At 31.6% G+C, this 25,460-nt stretch overlaps 2 protein-coding genes and 2 pseudogenes across 3 annotated transcripts; 3 read left to right on the top strand and 1 right to left on the bottom strand.

Moving 5' to 3' along the window:
* The first annotated feature begins 1,097 nt into the window (after positions 1–1,097).
* On the top strand, positions 1,098–2,463 carry LOC110646428 (probable glutathione S-transferase). The gene is made up of 2 exons (XM_058135408.1): positions 1,098–1,482; positions 1,946–2,463. Exons 1-2 carry the CDS (start codon positions 1,168–1,170, stop codon positions 2,306–2,308), a joined length of 678 nt encoding a protein of 225 aa, XP_057991391.1. The 5' UTR covers positions 1,098–1,167; the 3' UTR covers positions 2,309–2,463.
* A 6,260-nt stretch (positions 2,464–8,723) lies between these two features.
* On the top strand, positions 8,724–10,278 carry LOC110646438 (probable glutathione S-transferase; annotated as a pseudogene).
* Positions 10,279–12,284: 2,006 nt separating this feature from the next.
* LOC131172797 (probable glutathione S-transferase) lies at positions 12,285–13,170 on the top strand (annotated as a pseudogene).
* Positions 13,171–13,475: 305 nt separating this feature from the next.
* On the bottom strand, positions 13,476–17,288 carry LOC131168850 (E3 ubiquitin-protein ligase UPL5-like). 2 transcript variants are annotated; one of them, XM_058135323.1, is made up of 4 exons: positions 15,550–17,288; positions 15,014–15,058; positions 14,511–14,659; positions 13,476–14,319 (listed from the first exon to the last, which is right to left on the bottom strand). In XM_058135323.1, exons 1-4 carry the CDS (start codon positions 17,078–17,080, stop codon positions 13,492–13,494), a joined length of 2,553 nt encoding a protein of 850 aa, XP_057991306.1. In that variant the 5' UTR covers positions 17,081–17,288; the 3' UTR covers positions 13,476–13,491. The 2 variants fall into 2 exon arrangements, with proteins under 2 accessions (XP_057991306.1, XP_057991305.1); XM_058135322.1 differs by having other exon boundaries at positions 14,511–15,058; positions 15,550–17,276.
* Positions 17,289–25,460: the final 8,172 nt, after the last annotated feature.

Here is a 25,460-nt window from a genome sequence, read left to right as displayed (position 1 = left end):
TATTTATAGGTAATAATATTTTTAAATTAATTTATATAAATTAAAATTAAATTTAATTCTGCTAAATGAGTGATATGTCTTTAATTAATAAATAAAATCAAATTATTATTTAATATACTCAATATAAATATATTTTCACTCATAATTATATAAAATTTTTTCTCTATTTTTCATAAAAGATTTCATATTTTTGTGGGTAATAGAGTACTCACAGTGAGCACCTCTTTCTATGGTAATGCAAGAATTTTTTGAATGGGCCTAACTTAAAGTGGGCTTTTGACCTATTAGTCAACCAACTAAAGTCTTCAATTTTTATACAAAGCCGTCAAAATAGACCACACTTTGGACTAAACGTTCGTCATCCCTTACGTACTGACATTAATTTTTTTTTTTAATTTGTTGCGGTGCAATTATCAAATTATCATATAATCTTTCAACTTTTCGTTTTTCTTAGTTCTTCCCCAGCATGAAAGATTTGCTACTTATATTAAGTTTATTAACAAGTAAAGTGAGGATCGTTATCATTTTTTTTTTTTTGAAATCAAAGAAAAAAAGAGTTAACAAATAATAAGTACTCCCTTTCCATTTTATCAAATTTTATACAATAATTAAGAAAATAATTAAATTATTTAAATTAAAATAAAATACTCTTTGATTAAATTACTATTTGTCTCGTCTATTTAGTAGAGATATTGATATAAAGTTAAAAAAATATTAATTAATATTTTTTAATCATATCAAAATGACCTAATTTTGGACAAGACGATTTCTAAAAAATAACAAACAGAAGACGATGGAGGAAGTATTAAAAATTTTAATAGTTTATTTATTATTGTTAATCTATTCAACTAATGATCAAATATTCATATTTAAATAAATTTTAATAGTTCTCTTTTTTTCAAAGAATTTTTTTTATATTACCAAAAAATTTAGTTTGGTAAAATTGAGCCACTATCCAAAAACGAAAAAATAAAAAAAGAAAACAAGGGGGTTGGGGGTGAAAATTTAATAAAAAACTATGATTGTGGATTAAAAAAATATTTAATTTTTTTAAAATAAAATAAAGACCAAGTGCAGATAATAGCAGAAGAATGGAGCTAAAAAGTTTTTATATAAATAGCAGACTTTGTGATCTAGAATTGTAAGAGATTACAAAACAAAGTGGCTATGGCAGAAGAAGAAGTAAAGGTTTTCAGGACATGGTCAAGTCCATTTCCTTTAAGAGTGATATGGGCACTAAAGCTGAAGGGGGTTGAGTTTGATACAGTGTATGAAGATCTCTCCAACAAGAGTCCTTTGCTTCTGCAATACAACCCTGTTCATAAGAAGGTTCCTGTGCTTCTGCACAATGGAAAACCCATCTGTGAATCTCTTGTCATTCTTGAATATGTGGATGAGAGATGGAAACAATTTCCATTGTTGCCTCAAGATCCTCATGAGAGAGCCAAGGCTCGCTTTTGGGCTAAGTTTGGTGATGATAAGGTATTATTGCTTCCTACTTTGATGAGTATTAGTTGCTTTTTCTTTTAGCCTTTTTTTTTTCTCGAAGTTAGAAGTTATCTTTAAGGTTAAATTTTTTTTTTCTTCAAACTTTTAAATATAAATTATTGATTTTTTTATTTAGATTATTAATTAAAAAATGTAAAATTAAATAGGTTTGAGGATTTTTTTTAGATAATAATAATAATTAGATTTAGGATCAATTTAATTAATTAATGATAAATTTTAATTGGATTTGGAATAGGTTCAGGTATTGAGAGTTTAGGTTTTGATGATTTTTATAGATATCTTACCCGTTGTTATCCTTAATGTACCATCAATTTAATAGAGTTAAAATGTGAAGATAAAATTATTAATTTTTTAAAATTAGGGGTATATATATATTAATTTTGACAAGACCCAAGAACTTAAAAGTGATTGAAACTAAAAATTTCTGTTGATGCAGGTCTTTCAATCAATAACATATGGTATTCTGTTCAAGCAAGGAAAAGAGCGAGAGGAAGAAATACCTAGAGCAATGGAGATCTTGCAGCATTTAGAAGAGGAGCTAAAAGGAAAGAAATTCTTTGGAGGAGAGAAAATTGGGTTAGTGGATCTTGCATTGGGATGGCTTGCTTATTATTTGGGTATAATTGAGGAAGTAATTGGTCTAAAACTCATAGACCAAGAAAAATTCCCACTATTGCTACAATGGATTCAAGAATTCTCAACTGCCCCAATCATTCAAGAAAATTGGCCACCTCGCGACGAACTTATCGCCAAGTTTGATGCCAGTCGTGAGGCTGCCCTTGCACGAGAACTTAAATAAAGGATGGTCCAAGTTTTCATTTGTCACCAATAATACACAAGATAAAGCCAACAACATCACCTTCTTTAGAGTCAATGGGTGTGTACCTTTCTTATCCTATGTGTGCTTGTGTGTCTTTTATTTATTTCAAAAAAAAAAGCATATATTTTTTGGTATTTTTTTTTTTAATTTATGTGATATTCCACACTTAGATTGGGAGTAACGTTTAGGAAAGAGGGCGCTTTTAAATTTTAAAAATATGTTGATTTATTTATTTATAATAATTTTTAAATTTATAAATTAAATATATAAATTAAAAATAATAAGTTGGAGGATTTGATTTTTATTTTAGCATTTATAAGCTTTGTACATATAAATTAATTTGATCAAATATTTTATTATATTATTTTTATTTAATTTTTAAAATTTAATAATAAATCTTATTTAATATTATTTTTAATTATTTTAATAATAAATATACTTATAAATTATTTTTTAATAAATGCGTTAATTATTTTATGCGTTAACTCATTAAAGAATAAAGGCTTAGGTGAGTTTTGAGTTGAGAGTTTTATAATTTTTTTTAAGATAGAGTTTTTATAATTAAATTATATTTAAATAAATGTGTTTATAAAAAATTCGAATTCATATTAGAATTGATTATATCTATCATTAAATTAAATTTTTAAATGTAAATTTATATATTTTATATATATACTTTAATTAATTTTATATATATCTCAGTACAAATATTTAATATAATATAAATTAAACTCATTATTAGATGTACCCTATTTATATTGACAGATTGAATAATTACGAATGGCTCATTTAAGAGAAAAATTCACCTACCTCTGATACTGTTGCCAAAAAAATCAACGAAGGCTCTTCATTTGGAAATAAAATTTTTAAAAATATTATATTTAAAATATAAATATTCTCACCAATTATAATTTTACTCTCTCAATATCTAATTAATATATATATATTTTAAAAACGTAATTAACATTATAAAAATATTACAATATTTTTGACCTTTATATATAACTCATAAGAGGAAATGGTTAAAAAAATATGAAATAAAACATAATAGATTATTAACTAATAGTAATTTTATCAATATTAGATTTTTTTTGTCTAAATTTTTATCAATATTAGATGACAAATTAATATATATTAATTTATATGGGTACTTCGTGTTTCCTAAATGAGCTTAATTTAAGTGGGCTTTCAGCCTATTGTAGTCAATGATGTGGCCCAACCGCAAGTGCACGGGTCGTACAAGTAATATAGAAAAGATATCGTTCCCACGAGGAGTTGTGTTAATGATTGAATTTTTTATATAAAAATTCTGACTAATTTGAACTATTTTTGAAATTCAAGCAATAAATTGATGGGTATTGAAGTATGAATTCTATGTGTGTAAAATTAATAATCTATTCAAGAATATAATGATTTAACTAAATTTGCATCAAATTAAAATCAGCTAATTGAAATATGGCAAGATTTAAAATGGCAAGTAATTAAATTCGATTAGAAATTAACAATGATAAAAAGACGATTCCGGAGTTCGGGAGTTCATATTCAAGCTATTTTGGGATTTTTAAATTGGTTATCCAATCTTGTGGAACTTACGGGTTTTAAGGAGATTAATTCTTAAATCATTTGAATACCCTTTCGAGTGGGACAAAGAGTGCCTTAATCAATCTAATCCTACTTTCGTGGAGTTAAAGTTAATCAAGACCCATTAAGTTCCTTAATTAATCTGTAAATCCTATTAATCTTTAGTCTATTTCTAGATCTAAGTTAATTAAGTCTAATTTATTGATTATCTATCATAAGGCTTTCTCCTTTCGGTGCCTCAACCATTGATTAAGAACAACACTTAATGGGATCTTACACTAAGCATGTCATTGAGCACACAAGAAATGAATAAAACTCATTAAGACCATAAAATATGGATTACCCAATCAAAATCTACAAAATATCTCAAATATTACATCCTAACTCCATAATCTAATGAAAACTACTCACTATCCATAATATTTACAAAAAATTCTGGGTTAATATGGAAATAAATCTTTAATCTAAGCTAAGAACTAAGAAATCCAATACAAGAAAGATAGGAAATATGCAAGAAAAGAAAGGAAAACTCCAAATCTGTCTGAAAATGGAGGTGACGTTTTTGGCTCTTTAGCTGCTGCTCCCTTTTCTTTCCTTCTTTCCTCTTTTTTTCTAAAATGGGATAAGGGCCTATTTATATCTTTTTCTCTAACAAGGAGCCCTAAAATGGTGTGTTTGAGGTGTGTTTTTATGAGGGAATCTTCTGCCAGCTCATTATGGAGACTTTATGGAACTGCATAAGTGGACTGCATAAGTTATGCAGTCCCTTATGCAGTTTTCGGCTGGTTCCTGGCTCTCTATGTGAAGCTGCATGAGCAGGGTGCAAGACTGCATAAGTTATGCAGTTTTCCGTGAGGTCGCATAAGCAAGACACGAATCTGCATAAGTTATGCGGCAACTTATGCAGATTTCGGCAGGTGTGGGACATTGTTTCTTCTCCTTGTGCAGAACTGCACAACTTATGCGGCAAGTTATGTGTAATTTGGCCAATGCATACTTCAACTTTGAAACTTGTTTTTGACATCTTTGGCTGTAGAAATCACTCATCAATGGCAAAATTTCTTTTTAGTCCCTCAAAAAACACCATTTTACCTACAAAACAAAGTAAAATTACAAATTAATCCAAAATTAGCAATTATGAAAAACTATCTAAATAACTAATGAAATTAGCTAAAAGTGACTAATAATCAAATAAAATGGCTATGAAATTAAACCTAAATGACTATGCAAAATGCATGTAATAGTCAACTAACTAAAGACTTCGATTTTCATGCAAAGCCGGCAAAGTAGAAATCAAGACCGCACTTTGGAGTAAACGTTCGTCATCCCTTGTGTACGTACTGAAAAAAGAAAAAAAAATTAATTTGTGATGGTGTAAATATGATATAGTCCTTCAACTTTTCGTTTTTCTTGGTTCTCCCCCAAAATGAAAGATTTGCTGCTTATATAAAAGATTAAAGCGAGGATAGTTAACAAAATTTGAATAATAATAATAAATAATGAAAAAAATTTAATAGTTACTAGAAGAGTGTAGTAGCTTAATGGTAAGCCTTTGACATTAGATACATTTAATTTCAGTTTGATTTTCCATCCTAATGTTAAAGACTTAATATTGTCTTTGCTTAATGGAGATGAGTGAATCGACTGTAAGTTGTCCATACTTTCAACATGTTGAGATTGACTATGATTAAGTAATAGGTCTCCCTGTAAGTTGGATTAAATCAGGAACGATGAAACCTTCTAATAGCAGACATTGACATTAGAGAACAAAGACTTGCACTTAAAAAGCTTTTTTTTTTTTTTTGTCATAAAAAAAGAAAAATATTAATAATTTATTTTATTATCATTAATCTATTAAACCAATGATCAAATATTTATAATATCAGTAATATAATGTAACACCCCTAATTTTTAAATTTATTATTTTATGGGTAATCATTTATATTTTATTTTATTTTAATTTTAGGAGATTATTTGAAATTTTTCGGATTTTAAAAATCGGGTTTGATTTTCCAAAAATATAAAACTTTGATGATTTTTAAAAATTAATTTAAAGACCATGTGGCAAAACTAAAAATATATTTGGATTCTAAGAATTTTTTTTAGAATTTTTGGACCTCGTTTTCGGTCCCAAGACAGAGTAAAAATTTAAAATTTTGTATCCTGAATCGGACTGACCGAATCGAATTGGACTAGTCGAATCGGACCGGCCCTCTTCCTCTTTTTCTTTTCTCTTCTGCGCGTTCCTGATAGCCTCTCTCTCTCTCTCTCTCTCTCTCTCTCTTCTGTTTTCTCTCTCCTTCCTCCACCCCTCGCCGGCTAGCCACTGCCCCAGCCTCCCCAACATGCCGGCGCACTCCAGGCCACCTCCCCGTAGCCGACCGATGCTCTAGGCGACCGAAAAAGTCGAGCAAAGTCCCCCCTGCCCGCGCGCGTTGTTTCGTCTTCTCGTGCTAATTCCGGCCTATCTGACCACCAATCGGACCGGATCTTGTGTCAAAACTCATCTACACCTCGAGAGCTTTCCATAGACACCAAGAACACCAAAATGTATCGAGCGGTTTACCCAATTTTTGTCCGGAAAGTTTTAGCCTATTTCGATTTTTGGGCTAAATTTCTCGCAAACCGTGAACCCCACGAAAAAATTGAAAATATAGGAGTGCTCCACTCGTCGAGAGCTTTGCAGCAATACCAATTTCAAAATTTTTTGATACCGTTTTTTGGTAGGTCCTACGAAACATCGTAGTGTTTTTCCGAGTACTAAATGAGCTTAGAAAATTCTGTAAAAATTATGTAATAACTCCTGTGTTGTGGGCTTCATGTAAGTACCTTCAATTCGCAGAAATTCAACGGTTACCCTGATCTGTAAATTTCGGGCGAGGCAGATAGGCTACCGAAAAAGTCTCAGAATTGGGTCAACATTTTAGCTATCCCACCATTGCCAAATGTCCCGAACACGTTTTCAGGGTCAAAATCGGCATAGGTAACCCCGAACCTTACTTTTTCTTAATTATCTAGTACTTGAATTGAAATAAAAATCCATAGAATATTCATGGTAGCTTAGAAAATTAAAATTCCTTTTGCATTAGCTTAGTAATATTGCTAAGGACCGTGGGGCAAAGTTTTAGAATTTTTAGAGCTCATTTGGGTAGTTTTTGCAAAAAGATTAATTATAAGGACTAAACTGTAATTTTTCCATATTGTGATTGTTGACTGTTTGGATGGGTCCAGGAGGGGCTATATGATGTGATTGAGTTGTGGATGTGTGGTTTATGGATATAGAAGTGCGTTTTAAGCCCTTTTGTAAGTTGGGCAGGTCCTAGGTATAGGGGAGACTCTGTCGGATTTTCGGCACGACTTACGACATCTTTGATTTTTTTTTCTTAGTTTGTATTGAGTTAAATGTATTAAATAATTGTAATAAAATTATCAGGTGAGCCGGGACAGCCTTCCTCCTCCGCCCAGCTGCCACAGTGACCTCAATTTAAGTCTGTGAGTAAAATATTAATTTTAATTGTAATTTCGATATTATTATATGTTCAAGTATGCCCATGCATCACTTATAAATATGTATATATGTAGTTAAACACTAGGCACGTTTTATATTGCATTCATAATTGTTGAAGTGCCATGGATGTTGTTTGTGGTAATTTGGAGCAGTGTGTGTGCGTGGCGTGTGTGTGGTATGGTATTGGATATGGATAGGACGGCTAGACATAGCTTGAGAGACACTCGCTGGGGTTCGGTCCTTCAGGGTAGACACGGCTTGAGAGACACTCGCTGGGACCCCGCATTTGGTTTATTAAGCGAAAGTCCGGCTTGAGAGACACTCGCTGGCAGAGGTTGGATTAAGAGGGCTGTTTAGAGAATCAGCTCCCATATATGTATTGTTTGACAGTGTTGGGTGTGTGAGTGCTCCAAATTACCTTTTTGCTGTTATGATATGAATTGTATGAAAATTATGAGGATGTTGCATATCACTCCACAGGGTGCATTAGCTTTAGATAGCTATAGAGATTATGATTAAAATTGGTATTTTATTCTCTGAGTCGAACGCTCACTCCTGTTCATCTATTTTTCCAGGTTATAGAAGGATTATTTGTTGTGACTAACCTGCTCTTCTTTTCTGCAGGTTCATTGATAGTATTTAATGTACTTTGTACAATTAAGTTAAATTTTAGACTCCGCATGTGTTAGAAGTACTTATTTTTATTTTGGGCCTATATTATAAAAGTTATATTGGATCTGTAAAATTATTAACTGTATGTATGACTGGATTGGATGAGGGAGCTAAGCTCCCATTGGACTTTTGATATTATGAGCATGTGGAGGGTGAGCTGAGCTCCCCAATTTATTATATATTGTATTTATAGGTCGGGTGAGTCAAAAACTCCCAGTTGAAAGATGTTGAATTCTTGAAATTGGGCCCAAATGGGCCTTAGGATTAGGTTGAGGAATAGTTAATCTTACTACAGGCCTCGGGAGCTTTAGGCTGGCCTAGGTCCTAGTGTTGGTCCAGCCCATAGGTTGGGTCGTGACATATAAGATGTTAAATATTCAAATAAATATTAACAATTTTTTTTATAATTTTTTTATATTACCAAAAAATTTTCCTTGGTAAAATTGAGTCACTATCCAAAAACGAAAAATAAGCGGGTTGGGGATGAAATTTTAATAAAACTATTATTGTGGGTTAAAAAAATTAATTTTTTTAAAATGAAATAAAGACCAAGTACAGAGAATAGCAGAAGAATGGAGCCAAAAATTTGTATATAAATGGCAGACTCATTGGAGATGACAAAAAAAATTGGCTATGGCAGAAGAAGAAGTAAAGGGTTTTAGGACATGGTCAAGTTCATCTGCTTTAAGAGTGATATGGGCACTAAAACTGAAGGGAGTTGAGTTTGATACAGTGTTTGAAGATCTCTCCAGCAAGAGTCCTATGCTTCTGCAATAGAACTCTGTTCATAAGAAGTTTCCTGTGCTTCTGCACAATGGAAAACCCATCTGTGATTCTCTTGTTATTCTTGAATATGCGGACGAGACATGGAAACAATTTCCGTTGTTGCCTCAAGATCCTTATGAGCGAGCCAAGGCTCACTTTTGGGCTAATTTTGGTGATGATAAGGTATTATTGCTTATTAGTTGCTTTTTTAGCATTTTTTTCCTCTAGAGAAATTATCTTTTGGTAAATTAATTTTTTATTCTTGAATTATATTTAAATTAACATAAATATCTTTAAATTTTCAAAAATTAATGGTTTAATTCATGTAATTTCATCAAATTGAAAGTTTCTTGGAACATATTTGAAAACAATGTATTTTCCTTTCAATTTCATGAAGTAAAAAAAAAAAAAAGGGACTAAATCCATTAATTTTTGATAAATGAAGGCACATGTGTGTTACTTTAACATAATACAGAGACAAAAAAAATGAAATTACCTTTAAGGGTATTTTTGATATTTTCTCACAGTTAATAGAAAATTGGTATAAAAGGAAAAAAATATAAAAAAAATACAATGTGATTTCGTGTTTTAATATATGAGAGATCATTGTTTAATTTTTATTAATTTAATACTCTATATTTTTCTCCTTTAGCAAATATGATCTAAAACGTTAGTTACCGTAAAATGATGCTGATGGAGTGTTTGTGTGGTGCTCATTATTGCTTAAATGACGAACATGTGGCTCTGACATATCATTTATATGTATTGCCACGTCAGCATTATTTAATAGTAACTAAAGATTTAGACCATGTTTACTAATAAAAAAAAAAAAAACAAAGGGCAAAGGGTATCAAATTAACAAAACTTAAATCATGATCCCTTATATACCAAAACGCGAAACCACAATATGTTTTCTTATACTCCTCCCCAAAATTAAATGAAAGAATTTTCAATTTAATAGAGTTAAGATATAAAGATTAAATCATAAATTTTTAAAAATCGAGAGATATATACATTAAATTTAATATAATCTAAAGACGAAAAGTAGTTCAAACTAAATATTCTTGTTGATGCAGGTGTTCCAATCAATAGCATATGGTATTTTGTTGAAGCAAGGAAAAAAGCAAGAGGAAGAAATACCAAAAGCAATGGAGAACTTGCAATATTCAGAAAAGGAGCTAAAAGGAAAGAAATTCTTTGGAGGAGAGAAAATTGGGTTAGTGGATCTTGCATTGGGATGGCTTGCTTATTGCTTGGGTATATTCGAGGACGTAATTGGTCTAAAACTCATAGACCAAGAAAAATTCCCACTATTGCAACAAAGGATTCAGGAATTCTCAAATCATCCAAGACAATTGGCCACGCCGAGACAATTGCCAAGTTTGCTGCCATTCGTGAGGATGTCCTTGCAAGAGGACTTTAAATAAAGGAAGCTCCAAGCTTTCACTTATCACATATAAAAACAAAACAAAGCCGACAACGCCGTCTTATTTAGAAAAATTACTACACGCAGTTATTTAATTTTATAAAATTTTATAAATATTTTCATAAAAATTATTAAATTTTAATTTTTTTATAAAATTCATTAAACTTTAATTTAATTTTATAAAAGCCATTATAACTGAAAATTAAAAATTTTCAGGTTAATTTATTACTTGTCAATTATTTTATAAATAAAATTATCTAATTAGTAATTACTTATAAAGAAGAAATAGAAAAAGGAGATGGGTTTAATGACTAGGTATAGCTAGAAGCATTTTAAGATCTATTTTCTTTTTTATTTAAAAAAATTAATAAAATAATATAATTTTATTTATAAAATAATTCATGGGTTAACATGTTAATTTAAAAAATTTTAATTTCTAATTATAATAATTTTTATAAAATTAAATTAAAATTTAATAAACTTTATAAAAAAAAATTAAAATTTAATAATTTTTATAAAAATACATATAAAATTGTGTTACCCCCTTATTCAGCAATCCCTATTTTAATTTGCCAATACTGGGGTGCGCAAATTAATGTTATCTTCTGTATTGGGCTTGGCTTGGGCTTTCCTGCCCATGTAGTCTTTGGATTTACAAGTAAAAGTATAAGCGTCCGTTTGAGATTGTATATTAAAAAATAGTTTAAAAAGTTATTTAATTATTCTAAAATTTTTATTAGAATAAACTACTCTTAGATATTTATAATTTATTAAAATTAATTATTTAATTTTTATGTTTTACAACTCAATTAAAACATCCTTTATTTCATAAAATTAAATTATTTAATTTTTTTATTAAATTTCTATCAAAGAAAATATTAATCATTTATTTTAACCGTGGTCAAATGGATTAATTGAATTGGTTAAATAGTAAAAATTATAAAAATTAAATGGTATAAATATTGAACATTAAAATAAATTTATTAATATTTTTTTTGACAAAATAACTAAAAATTTTAATTTTATAAAATACAAAGATATTTTAACTTAATTTAAAAAAATATTTAATTTTAATAAAATTGGTAAGTATGTGGACGAATGTCAATATAAATTTTAAATCAGCTAACCTCCATCAAATTAATTTGATAATTTTTATTTTAACTTTTTTTTTTATTAAAAGTCATTCAACACATCCACTAAATTATATTTTATTTATTTTTACTAATATATATATATATCATTTATCGCCCTCAGAAAAAAAAAAGAGAAAAAAGCACCTAGCCCTGATACTGTTGCCAACATAAATTAAAATTGTTCAGTAAAGGCTCATCATTTGGAAATAAAATTTTTTAAAATATAAATAATCTCAACGATTAATATTTTTTTCTCTCAATATCTAATTAAAATATATAATTTAAAAACATAATTAACATTATAAAAACGGTACAATATTTTAATCTTTAATATATAACTCAGGAAATGGTAAAAAATATGAAATAAAAAATAAAAAAATAGAAATATAATTAAAATAAATTAAAATAGGGGTAGTTGCCCACATAATGATCAATAGAGAAGTCATATTAAAAGGAAGCTTCATTTATTCATATATTTTATTTTATTTCATCCTAAAAATCAAGAAGCATGATCCAATAGTTTTATATCTATTTTTTTTTTTTAAGACTAGATTCCAATTTGAACAAGAAATCTGCTTAGTCGTTTATAAAATATATTAGGGAAGCCTTTTCCTAACTTTTGAAGTGCAATTAGACTTGGTCTATTTTTTTAATTTAGTATTAGAGTTTTTTTTCTACTTTAAATCACTTATATTTACCTGTAAATTTCATACTTTAAATATTAATGCCTGAACATGAGGGTGTCTCACATTGGTTTGAGATATGCATTTGTGCTAGATATAAGAATTGGGCAAATCTCTCCCCCTATTTGGAGTGAAATTAAACCGGTCTATTTCTCCTAATTTTTATTTTATTATTGTTATATATAAACTTTTACAAAATTTTTGAGTAAAGAAAAGTGAAGCTGAATTAGTCCAGAGAATTGATTATAAAGAAGGGACTGGATCACTGAATTAGCTGCCTAGGTAGTAGTTAGTGATATCAAATCTGCCATGGAAGAAGAAGTGAAGCTTTTTAGGATATGGTCAAGTCCATATTCATTAAGGGTGGTTTGTGCACTAAAACTGAAGGGTATCGCGTATGAAGCAATATACGAAGACCTCTCCAACAAGAGCCCTTCACTTGTGAAACATAACCATGTCCACAGGAAGATTCCTGTGCTTGTGCACAATGGAAAACCCGTCTGTGAATCTCTTTTCATTCTTGAATACATGGACAAGACATGGAAGCAAACTCCTTTGTTGGCTGAAGATCCACATCAGAAAGCCATGGCTCGGTTTTGGGTCAGATTTGGTGAAGATAAGGTAACTGTAATTAGCTCTCATCATTAATTAATATACAATTAAAGTGAAAATAATGCATTTCTTGCATTCTTTATTGTTTTCTTGATGAAGGTGTTACAGTCAATAAGATTTGGTGTTCTTTTGACAGAAGGGAAAGAACAACTAGAAGCAACACTTATCTGCAAAACTTGAAATATTTAGAAGAAGAATTAAGGGGAAAGAAATTCTTTGGAGGAGAGAAAATTGGACTAGTAGATCTTGTACTGGGGTTGCCTGCTTATTATCTTGAAATTTATGAAGAGATGAGTGGTGCAAAACTAATAGACCAGGAAAAGTTCCCACTGTTAATAGCTTGGATGCAGGAATTTTCTGATATCCCAATAATGCAAGAAAGCTGGCCACCTAGGGACAAACTTATTGCCAAGCTTACTGCTGCTCATGAGACTAGCCTTTCCAAGGGAGACCTAAAATAAGTTAGATTATTGTATACATCGGATGCAATGCTCTCTCATCACAAAAATGTGAGTCTTCCATGAATTAAGAAGAATAAACCTCATACGAATGCGAGTGAGGGTACATATGATATTCACCCATTAATTTAGTGTAATACTCTTGGAGGAGGCAAAACTTTCCCTACGGAAATACTGCGCAAAACATTGGCATCACCTTCTTTTGTGATGCCTATATGTGTGTTTGTGCTTGTGTTGGAGTGCGAAAGTGTGATATTTTATAATGGCATAAGTGGCTGAAGCGGAGAAAACCACCACAATTACTGAGATATTTGCAAAGCCTAATTAGGCATGAGATGACCGCTTAACAAATGGATGGTCCAAGAGCTGAGCAGCAGTGGGACGATCGTCTGGATTAACTTGCAGGCATTGCAGGATAAAATCCTGTGATAATCCTGACAGAAAATCAGGAACAGGAGGTGGCTCACCCCTTCCAATCTTGTACAAAACCTGTGCAGGTTCCAAATGAGAGTATGGAGGTTTCCGAATTAACATTTCCAACACAGTGCATCCGAGACTCCATATGTCTGCTGGAAGCCCATACCCTCCTGTTCTTTTCAGGTTGACAACCTCCGGGGCCATCCAACATGGCGTTCCCTTGCAGGATTTTATGAGATTATTAAACTCAGTCACTTTTGCCAATCCAAAATCTGCAAGTTTCACAGTTCCTCCAACATTCACCAATATATTTGCACATTTGATGTCCCTATGAATTACGTTGTGCTCATGGAGGTACTTCAAGCCATGTAGTATCTGTCTAGTGTAAGCAGCCACTTGGGAATCCTTAAGATGATACCTGCTGTAAATTTCTGTAAGAGAGCCATTACTTACAAGCTCTAGAAAAATATAAAGCTTTGTTTCATCCTTGTCTGTTCCATAATATTGAACAATGTTTGGATGATTGAATTGGCTTAATAAAGCAATCTCCTGCTCTATTTGGTAAATACATTGCTTTGCTTGATTTTCTTGATTTCCTTGATCAAGCAATTGAACTTCCTTCACAGCAAAAAAGAAACCCCCGGCTGCATATCCTTCATACACTGATCCAAATGACCCGCGTCCCAAAAGCCTACCCTTTTCCCAATTTGTAATAACATGTCTCCTTCTGTCACTCTGCCAAATATTCAGATTGATTGTCCAAAAATTGTTAGAAGAAAATCTTTAAACTACTTGTAAGCTATAATATAATAGAAGAAAGTATAAAGGAAAAGTAGACTTTAGTTTAGAGATAATTTCAAACAGAGTTGATATGAGAAAAATTCTGCAAGCTCATAGCATAAGCAAACTGGAAGAGAATCACTTACATAATATCTATAGCTTGCTGCATTTGCCTTCAAATCATGCGGAGAAACACTGCTTCCGATTCCTTGCATCATCCAATCAAGATCTTCAAGATCTAAACAATGGAAAAAGAATTTCTGGAGGCATTTGTTACCAAAAACATCAGCAAGACCTTGAGCAAAATAAGAAACCTGTTTAGAGATAGATGTAACAAAGTGATGTTGAATGATAAGATCAGCAAATATTTTCCAATTTTTGCCATTCACAACTATGCTCTTTCCATCAGGGCAAAGTTCTGCGCTCCTTTTGTACTCTGCACCCCCAATAAACCTCAGTTCTAAAGCATCAGAAACAATGGGTTTGGAAACCATCTCCATTATCTGCTTGCAGTTACTATACAAGCATGGATCTGCATCCCGTATATCTTCTAATGAAATACTCTTTCCAGCCAATTGTAAGAAAAAAACATGATCAAAGACAACACCTACTCGCACTTGATGAATCAAAGCTAATGCTATCAGCTTACCAGCTAACCGGAAATACTCAAGGTGCAAGTTCTCCAGCTTAATTGCTGCATATATTAGAAGTGTATGAGTACTAAATCCTTTCTGTAGGAATAAAAAATGTGCAATTCTGATCATACTTATTGAACCAAAAACATAATTGTATGTCAACTACATAAAGGAATAAAGAGATATCAGAGGAGAGAATCACATACATAACCCAGACCTTCAATTTAAAAAGCATTCATTTCTATCAGAACTCTATTTCAATATTATGAATGAAACTTCACTTTTTTCCTATTCAACATTAAGCTTTTAATTTGTCTGTAAACTTTATTTCTAATTATGTCACAGCATGATTATCTCTCACAATTTCAGGGGACCAATGCTATAAATATAAATCTTATGGTGTCAGCAAATTCTAAATAAGCTGGGAAAACTGACGCTTTATTAATGCAAGATAGGGGATAACAAATCGTTTCTATCAGGAAAAGATCACGACACACAGCAATAAGATCCTATTGAAGGAAAAATGCATTACATTCAGCGGAAAGCTTACCAGGATTAGGATAGAGTCGTGCAGGATCATTTGGACATGCAATAAAAAGGGCATTTTGTGGATTGAATATAGCCTGGCACATTGAGAGAAACCACTTCTCCGTCAAATAACGTGTGCTGTAACTCTTCAGTCCTGCTGCACTCTCTTCTTGTACCCTGAGTTGTGATAACAAATCATTAGGCAGCACCTGATGGCCTTCAACATGAGCTCCCATGTTGAGGAACTTGTCAATTACTATCTTGAGCGATCTTTGGAAATCTTCATTTGCCTTGGGAATCATCTGCCTGGCCAATTGCCTCCTAAATTCAAATCCATAATCATTCTTATGCTCTAGAAGCCACTTAATATCATCTGTTGGCTTCAAATATTTAACAAGCAGCACACATAGTGAAAACTCTCTCTGCCGTAAAGACATCCACAATTCTTCTTCAGCGATGTCATAAAGTTCACTGATTTTGTGCAATTCTTCCAAAATGGCGAGATGCTGAAACCATCCATTCCAGACTGTAACATCTTCCCATGTTGTGTTTAAAGGAAAACAGCTTTGCATCTTAAGAAGGCATTCATCCATCTTTCTCAGCAATTTACTAAATGTAGCATAAAGAAACCTAAAGGCGTCCACATAATCCCTGTTGAGAATGGGATCAGAACTAGGACCTCTCTTAATGACAATAAACAAAGGGAGCAAAAAAGCCTTAAAGTCACAAACATCACAAAAAAAGGGCCCCGAACTCCAGGGAGATTCTGTACTGGAAGCCAAATCTTCACACAATCTATTCCCCAGCTCACCAACAAAAGAGAAAATCTCCTTCATCAAACAACTGGCTCCCTTGGTATCCTCCCCATACAACAACCAACTAGCAATATCCATGTTTTTCAGCAACAACCCAAGAGCACTCCGGCAAGAGAGATACAGGGAATCCTCATGAGACACCCTTCTGAGCAACTTACAAAACTCTAACACCAAACATGCACATTCGTTACGCCAATCTTTCGCCAATGCTATTCTACTAAACTTCAGAATATGCAAAATCATTCCGAAAGCAAAGACTTTGTCCACTTGATATGGGGACAAATAAAGCGAGACCAACAGTTCTGGAAGAAAGGACAGCCGAATTACCTCTAAATAACATTTGTTCTCTTTTGGGATCATTGAGAAGAACTCATTCATGCAATTCTCGATCTGGGTATACGGTGAAGGCACGTATTTCCTGTAAAAGTAGCGATAAATCACTGAAATCATTTCATCAACAATCTGCCAAGGCCGTAGATGCGTTGTGCTCACCAGGTGGAGGCGTCTAGTGTTTTGAATTGAACCATCCATGACCATCTTCTCCCATTCTAGCTGCTTCCCAATACGAAATAACCTTAATCTGATAGATGGAATTCTGATGATGGCTTGGATTTTCTGATTAAGAGAATTCATAGTATCGGTCCATTTCTTTTGAATTTCTTGGGTTTCATCACGAGAGATCAAATTGCTGATAAACATGCTCTCTACTGTATGACGGGAACTGAATTTCCAGTCCATTTTCGAGCAAAATGAAACTAAATTTGCAGAGACGGAGATGACATTATTATAGTGAAATTGTTCGTTAGGAAAAGTGGCCCCATTTTCACCTGTATGAGTAGGTCTAGCCGACCAGGCATACCAGTCGGCAGTGGATATGATTTCCCAGTTTCTCGAAGGTGGTGGACGGGCGGTGCTATTTTCCGTGGTTGCAAGTACAACATTAAGCTGCGAGGAACTTTCTAACTAACTAAAGTGAAATAAATCTTCGGCTGACAAAAACATTATTTTTTTATAAATAAAATAGTTTTTATTTATTTATTATTTTTAATTAAAAAAATATTATAAAATAAAAATTATGTAATATTAAAATTATTATTTGTAATATTTTATTATTAAAATATTAAAAAATAATTTTTTAATTTTTTAATTAAAAAAATATTTTCTTATTCAGTTCAAAATTTAATTTTATAATTTATTTACCTCTAGACTTTTTTTTTTTTTCCCAATCAAATTCTGTGAAGCTGCGTTTTTAAGGCTATCATTGGATTGGAAAAAAAAATAAATAAACAAGGGAGTAAGGAAAATTATAAAGAAAAATAAATATATTTATTTTTTAATATTTATTTTTTCTTCATTTTAAAGAAAAAATGAATAAAAAAATCATAAAATTAATTTTTTATTTTTATAATTATTTATTTTAATTTTAAATAAAAAAATAAAATATATATTTTACTATTTAAAAAACTATTCCCCCTCTTTATTTTCCTCCCTAATATCCCCACAAGTGAAGAAAAATTACTTTTACATTATTTTTATTTTTCTTTCCTATTTTCCCTCTTCTATTTTCTTTCCTCTCTATCAAAGTTCTCAATCATAGTATAAGAGAACTCAATGATTAAATTAGGCTCAATGATAAAAAGCTATTTTTTTTAATTTTATTCAAAAATCTTAATTTTAATAATATTATCTCAGTATTCAAATTATTAGATTGGATTCTTATCGATATTTTTTAGTAAATGAACTGTAAATTTTGCACTTCTATTTGATTTGATAGAATAAGCTGAATAGAATAATTCTAATTTAATAATTTTGTTCATTTTAAAGGTAATTTGACTAGTTCAATTTTATATTTTAAGAATTTTAATTATTCGATTTGGTTCGATTTTGAATAAAAAAATCATTACGATAAATCGAATCGAATTATTTTATTAATTTTAAATTACTTTTATTTTATAGCAAATTGATGTATTATATATATATATATATATAAATTATTTAATATCATTAATTAATGATTATTAAATTCAAATCAAGATTAAAATTATACCAAATAACTTGAATATTAAGTGTAAATAAAAAATTAATTATAACTAAAAACTGATCAATTTGAATCAAGCCGAATTAAGATCATTTTATTTTATTCATTTTTATCTTTGGTTTAAGGTTTGCATATAGTAAAATTTTATTGATAATTATTAACAAAAATATTTAGAGGTGATTATTATTCGGTTTGATTGAATAAATTGAATCGAACAATCATAATTTAATAATTTGATTCATTTTTAAGATAATTTGGTTAGTTCAGTTTTAAATTTTAAGAATTTTAATTATTTTGATTTGATGGTTAGTTCAGTTTTAAATTTTAAGAATTTTAATTATTTTGATTTGATTCGATTTTAAATACAAAAAATTGATTATATCAAATTAAATCGAATTGTTTTATTAATTTTTAAATTACTTTAATTTTATAAGGAATTTATGTATTATATGTATTTATATATTTATAAATTATTTAATTTTATTGATTAATGATTATTAGATTCAAATCAAAATTAAAATCAGATTAAATAACTTGAATATTAAGTCTAAATAAATAATCAATCACAACTCAAAAATCGATCAATTTGAATTAAATCGAATTAAGATAGTTTAATTTTTATACATTTTAATTTGATTTAATTTATAAAATATAGTAATTCAATTAAGATAGTTTGATTTTTATGCTATGTGGTTTTCTTCATAACCCTCCAATTGCTGTGTTTTGTTAAATGTTGATGCTATTTCTAATATTTTTATTATATAAGATTATTTAATAAACAAAATGTAAATTAAGTGTTCATCAATTGAGACTAATTTCGGATAACATTACAGAGTTTATGGGCCAAACATTAAGAACAAGTTTCGATATGCTTCATGGAAAAGGTCACAGATGGAGTTTGGGTCATAAAGCTGCAATTTGATCGTGCAATTTGAGAATTGGGATGTAAACTTCCCATGTTCCCATTCGCTTTGGACTTGGTCAATATTCGGTAGAGATTAAATTTTCATAGGAATAGTTTGTTTTTCCCCAACTTATTAAGTATTTTTTAAATAATAATTAATTAATAATTTAAAATGATCCATAGAAAGAAAAATAAAAAGTTTTAAAAAGACTTACAAGCCACGACAAACCAGTTTTGGTGGAAATTTCGTTCTTTAATGCAAGATTTCGAGTATTTTAATGCAAAGCCACATGGAACCATTATTAAAATAAAATAAAAAGCAGGTGGTCCAAAGATGATATTTCCGTTTGAAATTCAAAGCTTGCTGCGCCCTAATTATTAGCATGACAAAGGATTTATTAATGCTTAGATTCATCCCGACTGTCCTAGGAAGATTCATATTAAATATAAGAGATCGAGCTATTTTTAGTAAATATTTATTTTTTTTAGATATTTTAATTTATTTATTAGTGTTAACATAACTAATTTGATGCATTATATCATTTGAATTCAATTAAGCATCAAAAATACTATTAAGATATTCTGTGCCATTAATAGTTTTTAAAATTTTAACCTTAACATCAAGTTGTATGTAAATCATTTTGTGAAACTGCTAAAAGCAAGGAAAAACTTTAGTTTTTGCTCTCATCAAATAAATTCATGTCAACTTGGTGCAACAGTCAATAAAAGTGACAAACTATCTATACCCAGACAAAGAAGTAGTAACTCCACATACATCAGAATGAATAGTCTTAAAAAAGACTAAACTTTTATTATCTGTTAAAGGATAATACTGTCTTGTCTGTTTAACAAATTCACAAGCATCACAAACTAGTAAATCTGAGTTACAACTTCTAAACAAAATATGATACAACCTTTTTAAAGCAAGATTACATATGGTCTTTCCCAATTGCTGCCTAGTTTGCCTACTCCTGCTCTGTTTCCTGAGATATCCAGTCTCTTTATAACTAGATCGCCAATGGTAAAGGATGTGTGTTTTACCTTCTAGTTGTACATGCTAGTCATTCTTTGATGATATTCAGCCATCTTGATGAAAGCTTGGTCTTTTGCTGCCTCTGCTAGGTCAAGATTGAATATGAGGTCTTTGTTGTCCATTACTACCTCTGGATTTTCTATTCAGGAACTTAAGATGTTGATTTTGGTGGGGATGACTGCTTCTGATCCATATGCTAAGGAAAAAGGTGTCTCTCCGGTTGCTAATTTGGGAGTAGTTCAGAACGCCCATGGTCCAAATGGGAGCTCTTCTGGCCATCTTCCCTTTGCTTTGTCCGGTCTTCTTTTTAGGCCACTTAGGATGGTTCAGTTGGTGATTTCAGTCATGCTGTTGGACTGCAGGTGATATGTTGATGTGAACCTGAGATCAATTCCCTATTCTGTGCAAAATTCTCTAAATTTTTGCCCTCCAAATTGAGTTCCATTGTCTATGATGAGGACCTTAGGGATACCGCTGCGACAAAATATATTTTTCTTGATGAAAGAGATGGCCTTGTTGGCAGTGATGAGTTGTGTTATTTCTGCCTTTAGACATTTAGTGAAGTGATTTATGGTGACGATGACATACTGTCTAGATCCCAATTTTTTTAGGAACGGTCCTAGTACATCAATTCCCCACTAGTAGAAAGGCCAAGGACTCCCAATGGCTATCAATTTCTTAGAGGGGGTTCGAGGGATGAAACCATGCTCCTGGCATTTTTTGCATTATTGGACTAAATTCTTGGCATCGTCAACTACTGTAGGTCAAAAGTACACTTGTTTGAATGCTTTCTTTACGATTGTCCGAGCTCTCATGGCTTCTGCATAGCCCTTCATGAATGTTGATAAGGACTTCTGCTCCTTCTTCAGGTGAGATACATTTTAGCCATGGTTGAGTAAAGGACTTCCTGTAGAGTTATTCATTGAGGGTGCTGTAACCTGATGATTTTTTAATAATCTTCTTTGCCTTCAGAGGTTCAATGGGCAGTGTCCCATGTTTGAGGTAATTGAAGATTAGGGCCAAATTGCTAGGGAAAGCTAAACCATCAATTTTGGAATTCATTAAAATTTCATAAAATGACTTGAAATGTGATATGTGCTTAACATAAAGAGTTTGATGCACACATGAAACATGAAAATATGTGATTGGGACTTATGTTCCCATTATGAATAGAGAACTAATGCTATGAAGTATGAATAAAACATATGATGAAATAATGAGATCTAGGAATACCTAATGATACCGAATTGCCCATGTATGCCTAGATATATGTGTATGAGTTGGATCGATTAACATGTCAATTAGGGACCACAGATGCAGTACTGCCCATGGCTTTCGAGCCTACTTCATGAGTGATTGTTGATAGACAATGTATGTCTAATACAATTATTCTTCTGGCTTTATGCCTGACATGCTGGCAATTATGCTTGACACATTTTACTGGCTTTTATACCTGCCTGCTGGCTTTATGCCTGACAGATGTATACCTGATAGACACATGGGGTGTCTAACTAGTATACTCCCGTGTATCCAGTCTTAACAGTCTATTATAGGTTACTTGGGCATTGAAAAGTAATAAGAAGATTGAATGTTAAGCAAATGAATGGAAAAGACCCTTATGAACTAAATTGCTCTTAAAGATCAACAGAAATGTGCAATAACTCATAATTAATGAAAATGCATTTTTTTATGATGTTACCTACATGATACATGTACATTTATTTATTTAGTCTATTTTCATTTTATTATTACACTACTAAGCAATATACTTAGCACATAGGTTTTTCCATGCGTAGGTACTGGAGACAAAGATCAGTAGAGCTCAGACTGGCATTTTGGATTGATCTGCAGTAGTGTGTGTTAACTCATCACTACATTTGGCAGGGCCTATGGATGCTTAGTTATGTACTTTTTATACATTGTAAATAGGGGAAAGCTTGTAATGAAATTTTGAGATTGTATAAAGTTTTGTAAATTATGTACATGAACTTCATAAATGAAATGAGATAAATTATACATGAAATGATTATATGAGTGCATGATGATGTGATAGATGATATGAAATGATGATTGAAGTTGAGATTGATATGAAATTATTTAAATAGGTAATTGTTTAACGGATCAAATGTTAATAAAACAGGAAAAACTCTGTCAGTTTCTTTATAAAAATATGGTGATTTAAAACATAATGGGATTAAAGGAAATAATAAATAAAGTAAGATAAGATAAGGTGCTCCAGCACATAATGTGGCATTCCTTACTTGGCTACACTATAGATCAGGTGAGGGGTGTTACATCAACAGAGCCTTATACTTAGCTATGTTATTCGTAGCCTGGATGTTCAACCGTGTAGCGTATTTGAGTTTTATGTCGTGGGGGCCACCCAAGATTATCCCAATTTTGGATCCACTGGTGCTTGCTACTCCATCGGCCCAAACGCTCCATGTTGCTTTCTGCTCTGCTTCCTCTTCTAGTAATGGTGTGAGTTCGACGACCAATCAGCCAGGAACTGCGCTGTTAGAGCTGTTTAAGGTACATACCTAATATTGTAGGCTCCTAACATGATTGACTAAGTGGATAAGCATCCTGATGTGTCTAGCCTTTGCAAGATCTTTCTCATGGGGTAGTTCGTTCGTACTTCAATAGTGTGGGATTCAAAGTATAGTCTTAACTTTGTGGCGCTAAGAGTACGATAAATGCTAATTTTTTCAAGGTTGGGTAGTTGAGTTTAGCTCCTTTTAGGACTTGGCTTGTATAATAAATTGGTTTTTGTTGTCTGTCTTCCTCTTTTACTAGAATCGAGCTCACAATTTTCTTGGTCACTGCAAGATAAAGATAGAGGATCTCGCCTTGTATCGGTGAGTCCAATAGAGGAGGGTGGATTAGAAAATTTTTCAGTTCATCGAAAGCTACCTGATAGTCCTCTCCCCATTTGAAGCTTTTCCTTGCTTTGAGCGCTTTGTAGAATTGCAGATACTTTGTTGCGGAGCATGACATGAAACGCCTGAGTGCGGTTATTCTCTCATTTAATCTTTGGATCTCCTTGATACTTTTTGGTGGCTTCATCTCCATAATGGCTCTGATCTTTTTGGGGTTGGCCTCAATCCCTTTTTCTGAAATTAAGAATCCTAAGAACTTTCCTACCCTGACTCTGAACATGCATTTTTCTGGGTTTAGCTTCATTCATACTTTATCGAATATGTCGAATGCTTTTGCAATATCTTTTGGATGGTCCTCTAGATTTTTGCTCTTGATGATCATGTCATCTACGCATACCTCTACTGTCTTGCTGATTAATATTTTGAACGTTTTGGTGACTAGCCTTTAGTAAGTTATACCTGCATTTTTGAGGCCAAAAGACATTACCTTATAATAGAAGATGCCTATGTCAGTGATGAACGTTGTTTTTTCCTCGTCTTTGGAGTCCATCTTTATCTGATGGTACCTTGAGGTGGCATCTACCAGGGAGCATACGGAATGCTCAGCTGTGTAGTTAACTAGATTATCAATTGTTGGTAGTAGGTAGTGATCTTTTGGGCATGCTCTATTGAGGTCAGTAAAGTCGACACATATTTTCCATTTGTCATTCGATTTCTTCATTAGGACTATGTTTGCCAACCATGTGACACCCCTTACCTGTCTACAGTATAGCCGAGTAAGATATATCACACAGTGTACCGAAACACCCTATTTTATTTCAATCATTTTTATTCTTCCTTATTTATTTTTATCATAGTTATAAAGTATAATTGGTGAAGTATGATTTATTTAAGTCATTTATGGAAAACATCAATTTATTTGAGGTTCCACAAATTTTATAGAAAATCCAGCAGAGTACCAGCTAAAAATGAAGAAAACAGTTCTTCGGAACCTGTGAAAAATACTTCCAAAGTCTTCAATCATTCCCAAACTCTAATTTATCAATAAAATCTCAATATTTTTCAGCAACAATTCCATTTCTCATTCATTCATTTCATATGATATTCATATGCAAGTCATAGATAAATATTCACTTTTTCATTCATAAACACAATTTTCACTATTACATTAATACCAAAATATATTACATGAGTCTCAATTATACATGAGAAAGTAAAAGTTAATTACAAAATACCAAAATGAAACCTAGTATCCTACCAATGTACTGAAGTCGATGAAGTGACACGGACACTATGCAGAGCTGTAGATGGTCTCACCCAGTCTGTGGTCTATTGGGCTCTCTATCGGTCTCTTCAGAACCTACGCGTGGCAAAAAGCAACGCTCTAAGCAATAATGCTTAGTAGTGCCAATAATAGAATAAAAAGAAATAACAGAAAATAAATATGCAGTGAATGTATTAATGTCTTATGCAGATAATTTTTCGATAATTATTTGTAGTCTTATTTGTTTTGTATTTGTTATATTCATTATTTCATTAAACTTATCAATTCCCATTTTTGGTTGCCCAAGTAACCTATACTAGATGACTAGACTGGATAAACGGGTAAAATAGCACTGGGTATCAAGTACCTCGGGCCGTCACACCATCAGTCACATATGTATCTCCCGGTGTGCAACAGAACAGCTACTAAGCTGTAATAAACATTAGGCACAAGGCCAAGTATCATCACAATGTCAGAATGACTGAAAGCCATAAAATCAAAGAATAGCATAATGCCATGTGCAGTACTGCTAACTGAACCCTATTGGCATGCCAACCTATCCAAACCAATCTTACTAGGTGTACTAGGGCATGTTACACTTTTAAACTTTATAATTCTTGAAATTTAAGTTTAGGTGTTACTATTCATTTCATTAGTCAACTAAAATGTTGACTTTTGCATAGACAATAGGTACATTGGTTCTAATACTCCCAACATACCACATTTTGCATTCTAAAGTTGTTGGTATTGGTTGTCAATACCATTTCTAAGCTTAGTGTTAGTTATTCAAAATTTTCAGATTTCAAGATTGTGTTTATTGTTCCATTGGTCATTTGTACAGTAGAAATTTGGCAAAGTTGTCTTCATGAAAGTTGTTCCTTATTGTGTCTAGTTACATTTATTTTTTTGAATCACTTCATTTGGAGTTTTGTAGCTCAAGTTATGGCCTAAACACCATAACTGGCCGGATTGCAAACCTCTAGAATTTTCTGGACAGAAC

This window comes from Hevea brasiliensis, chromosome 14, assembly GCF_030052815.1.
Source record: "Hevea brasiliensis isolate MT/VB/25A 57/8 chromosome 14, ASM3005281v1, whole genome shotgun sequence".
NCBI lineage: Eukaryota > Viridiplantae > Streptophyta > Magnoliopsida > Malpighiales > Euphorbiaceae > Hevea > Hevea brasiliensis.
This window is presented reverse-complemented; position numbering and strand designations above follow the sequence as displayed.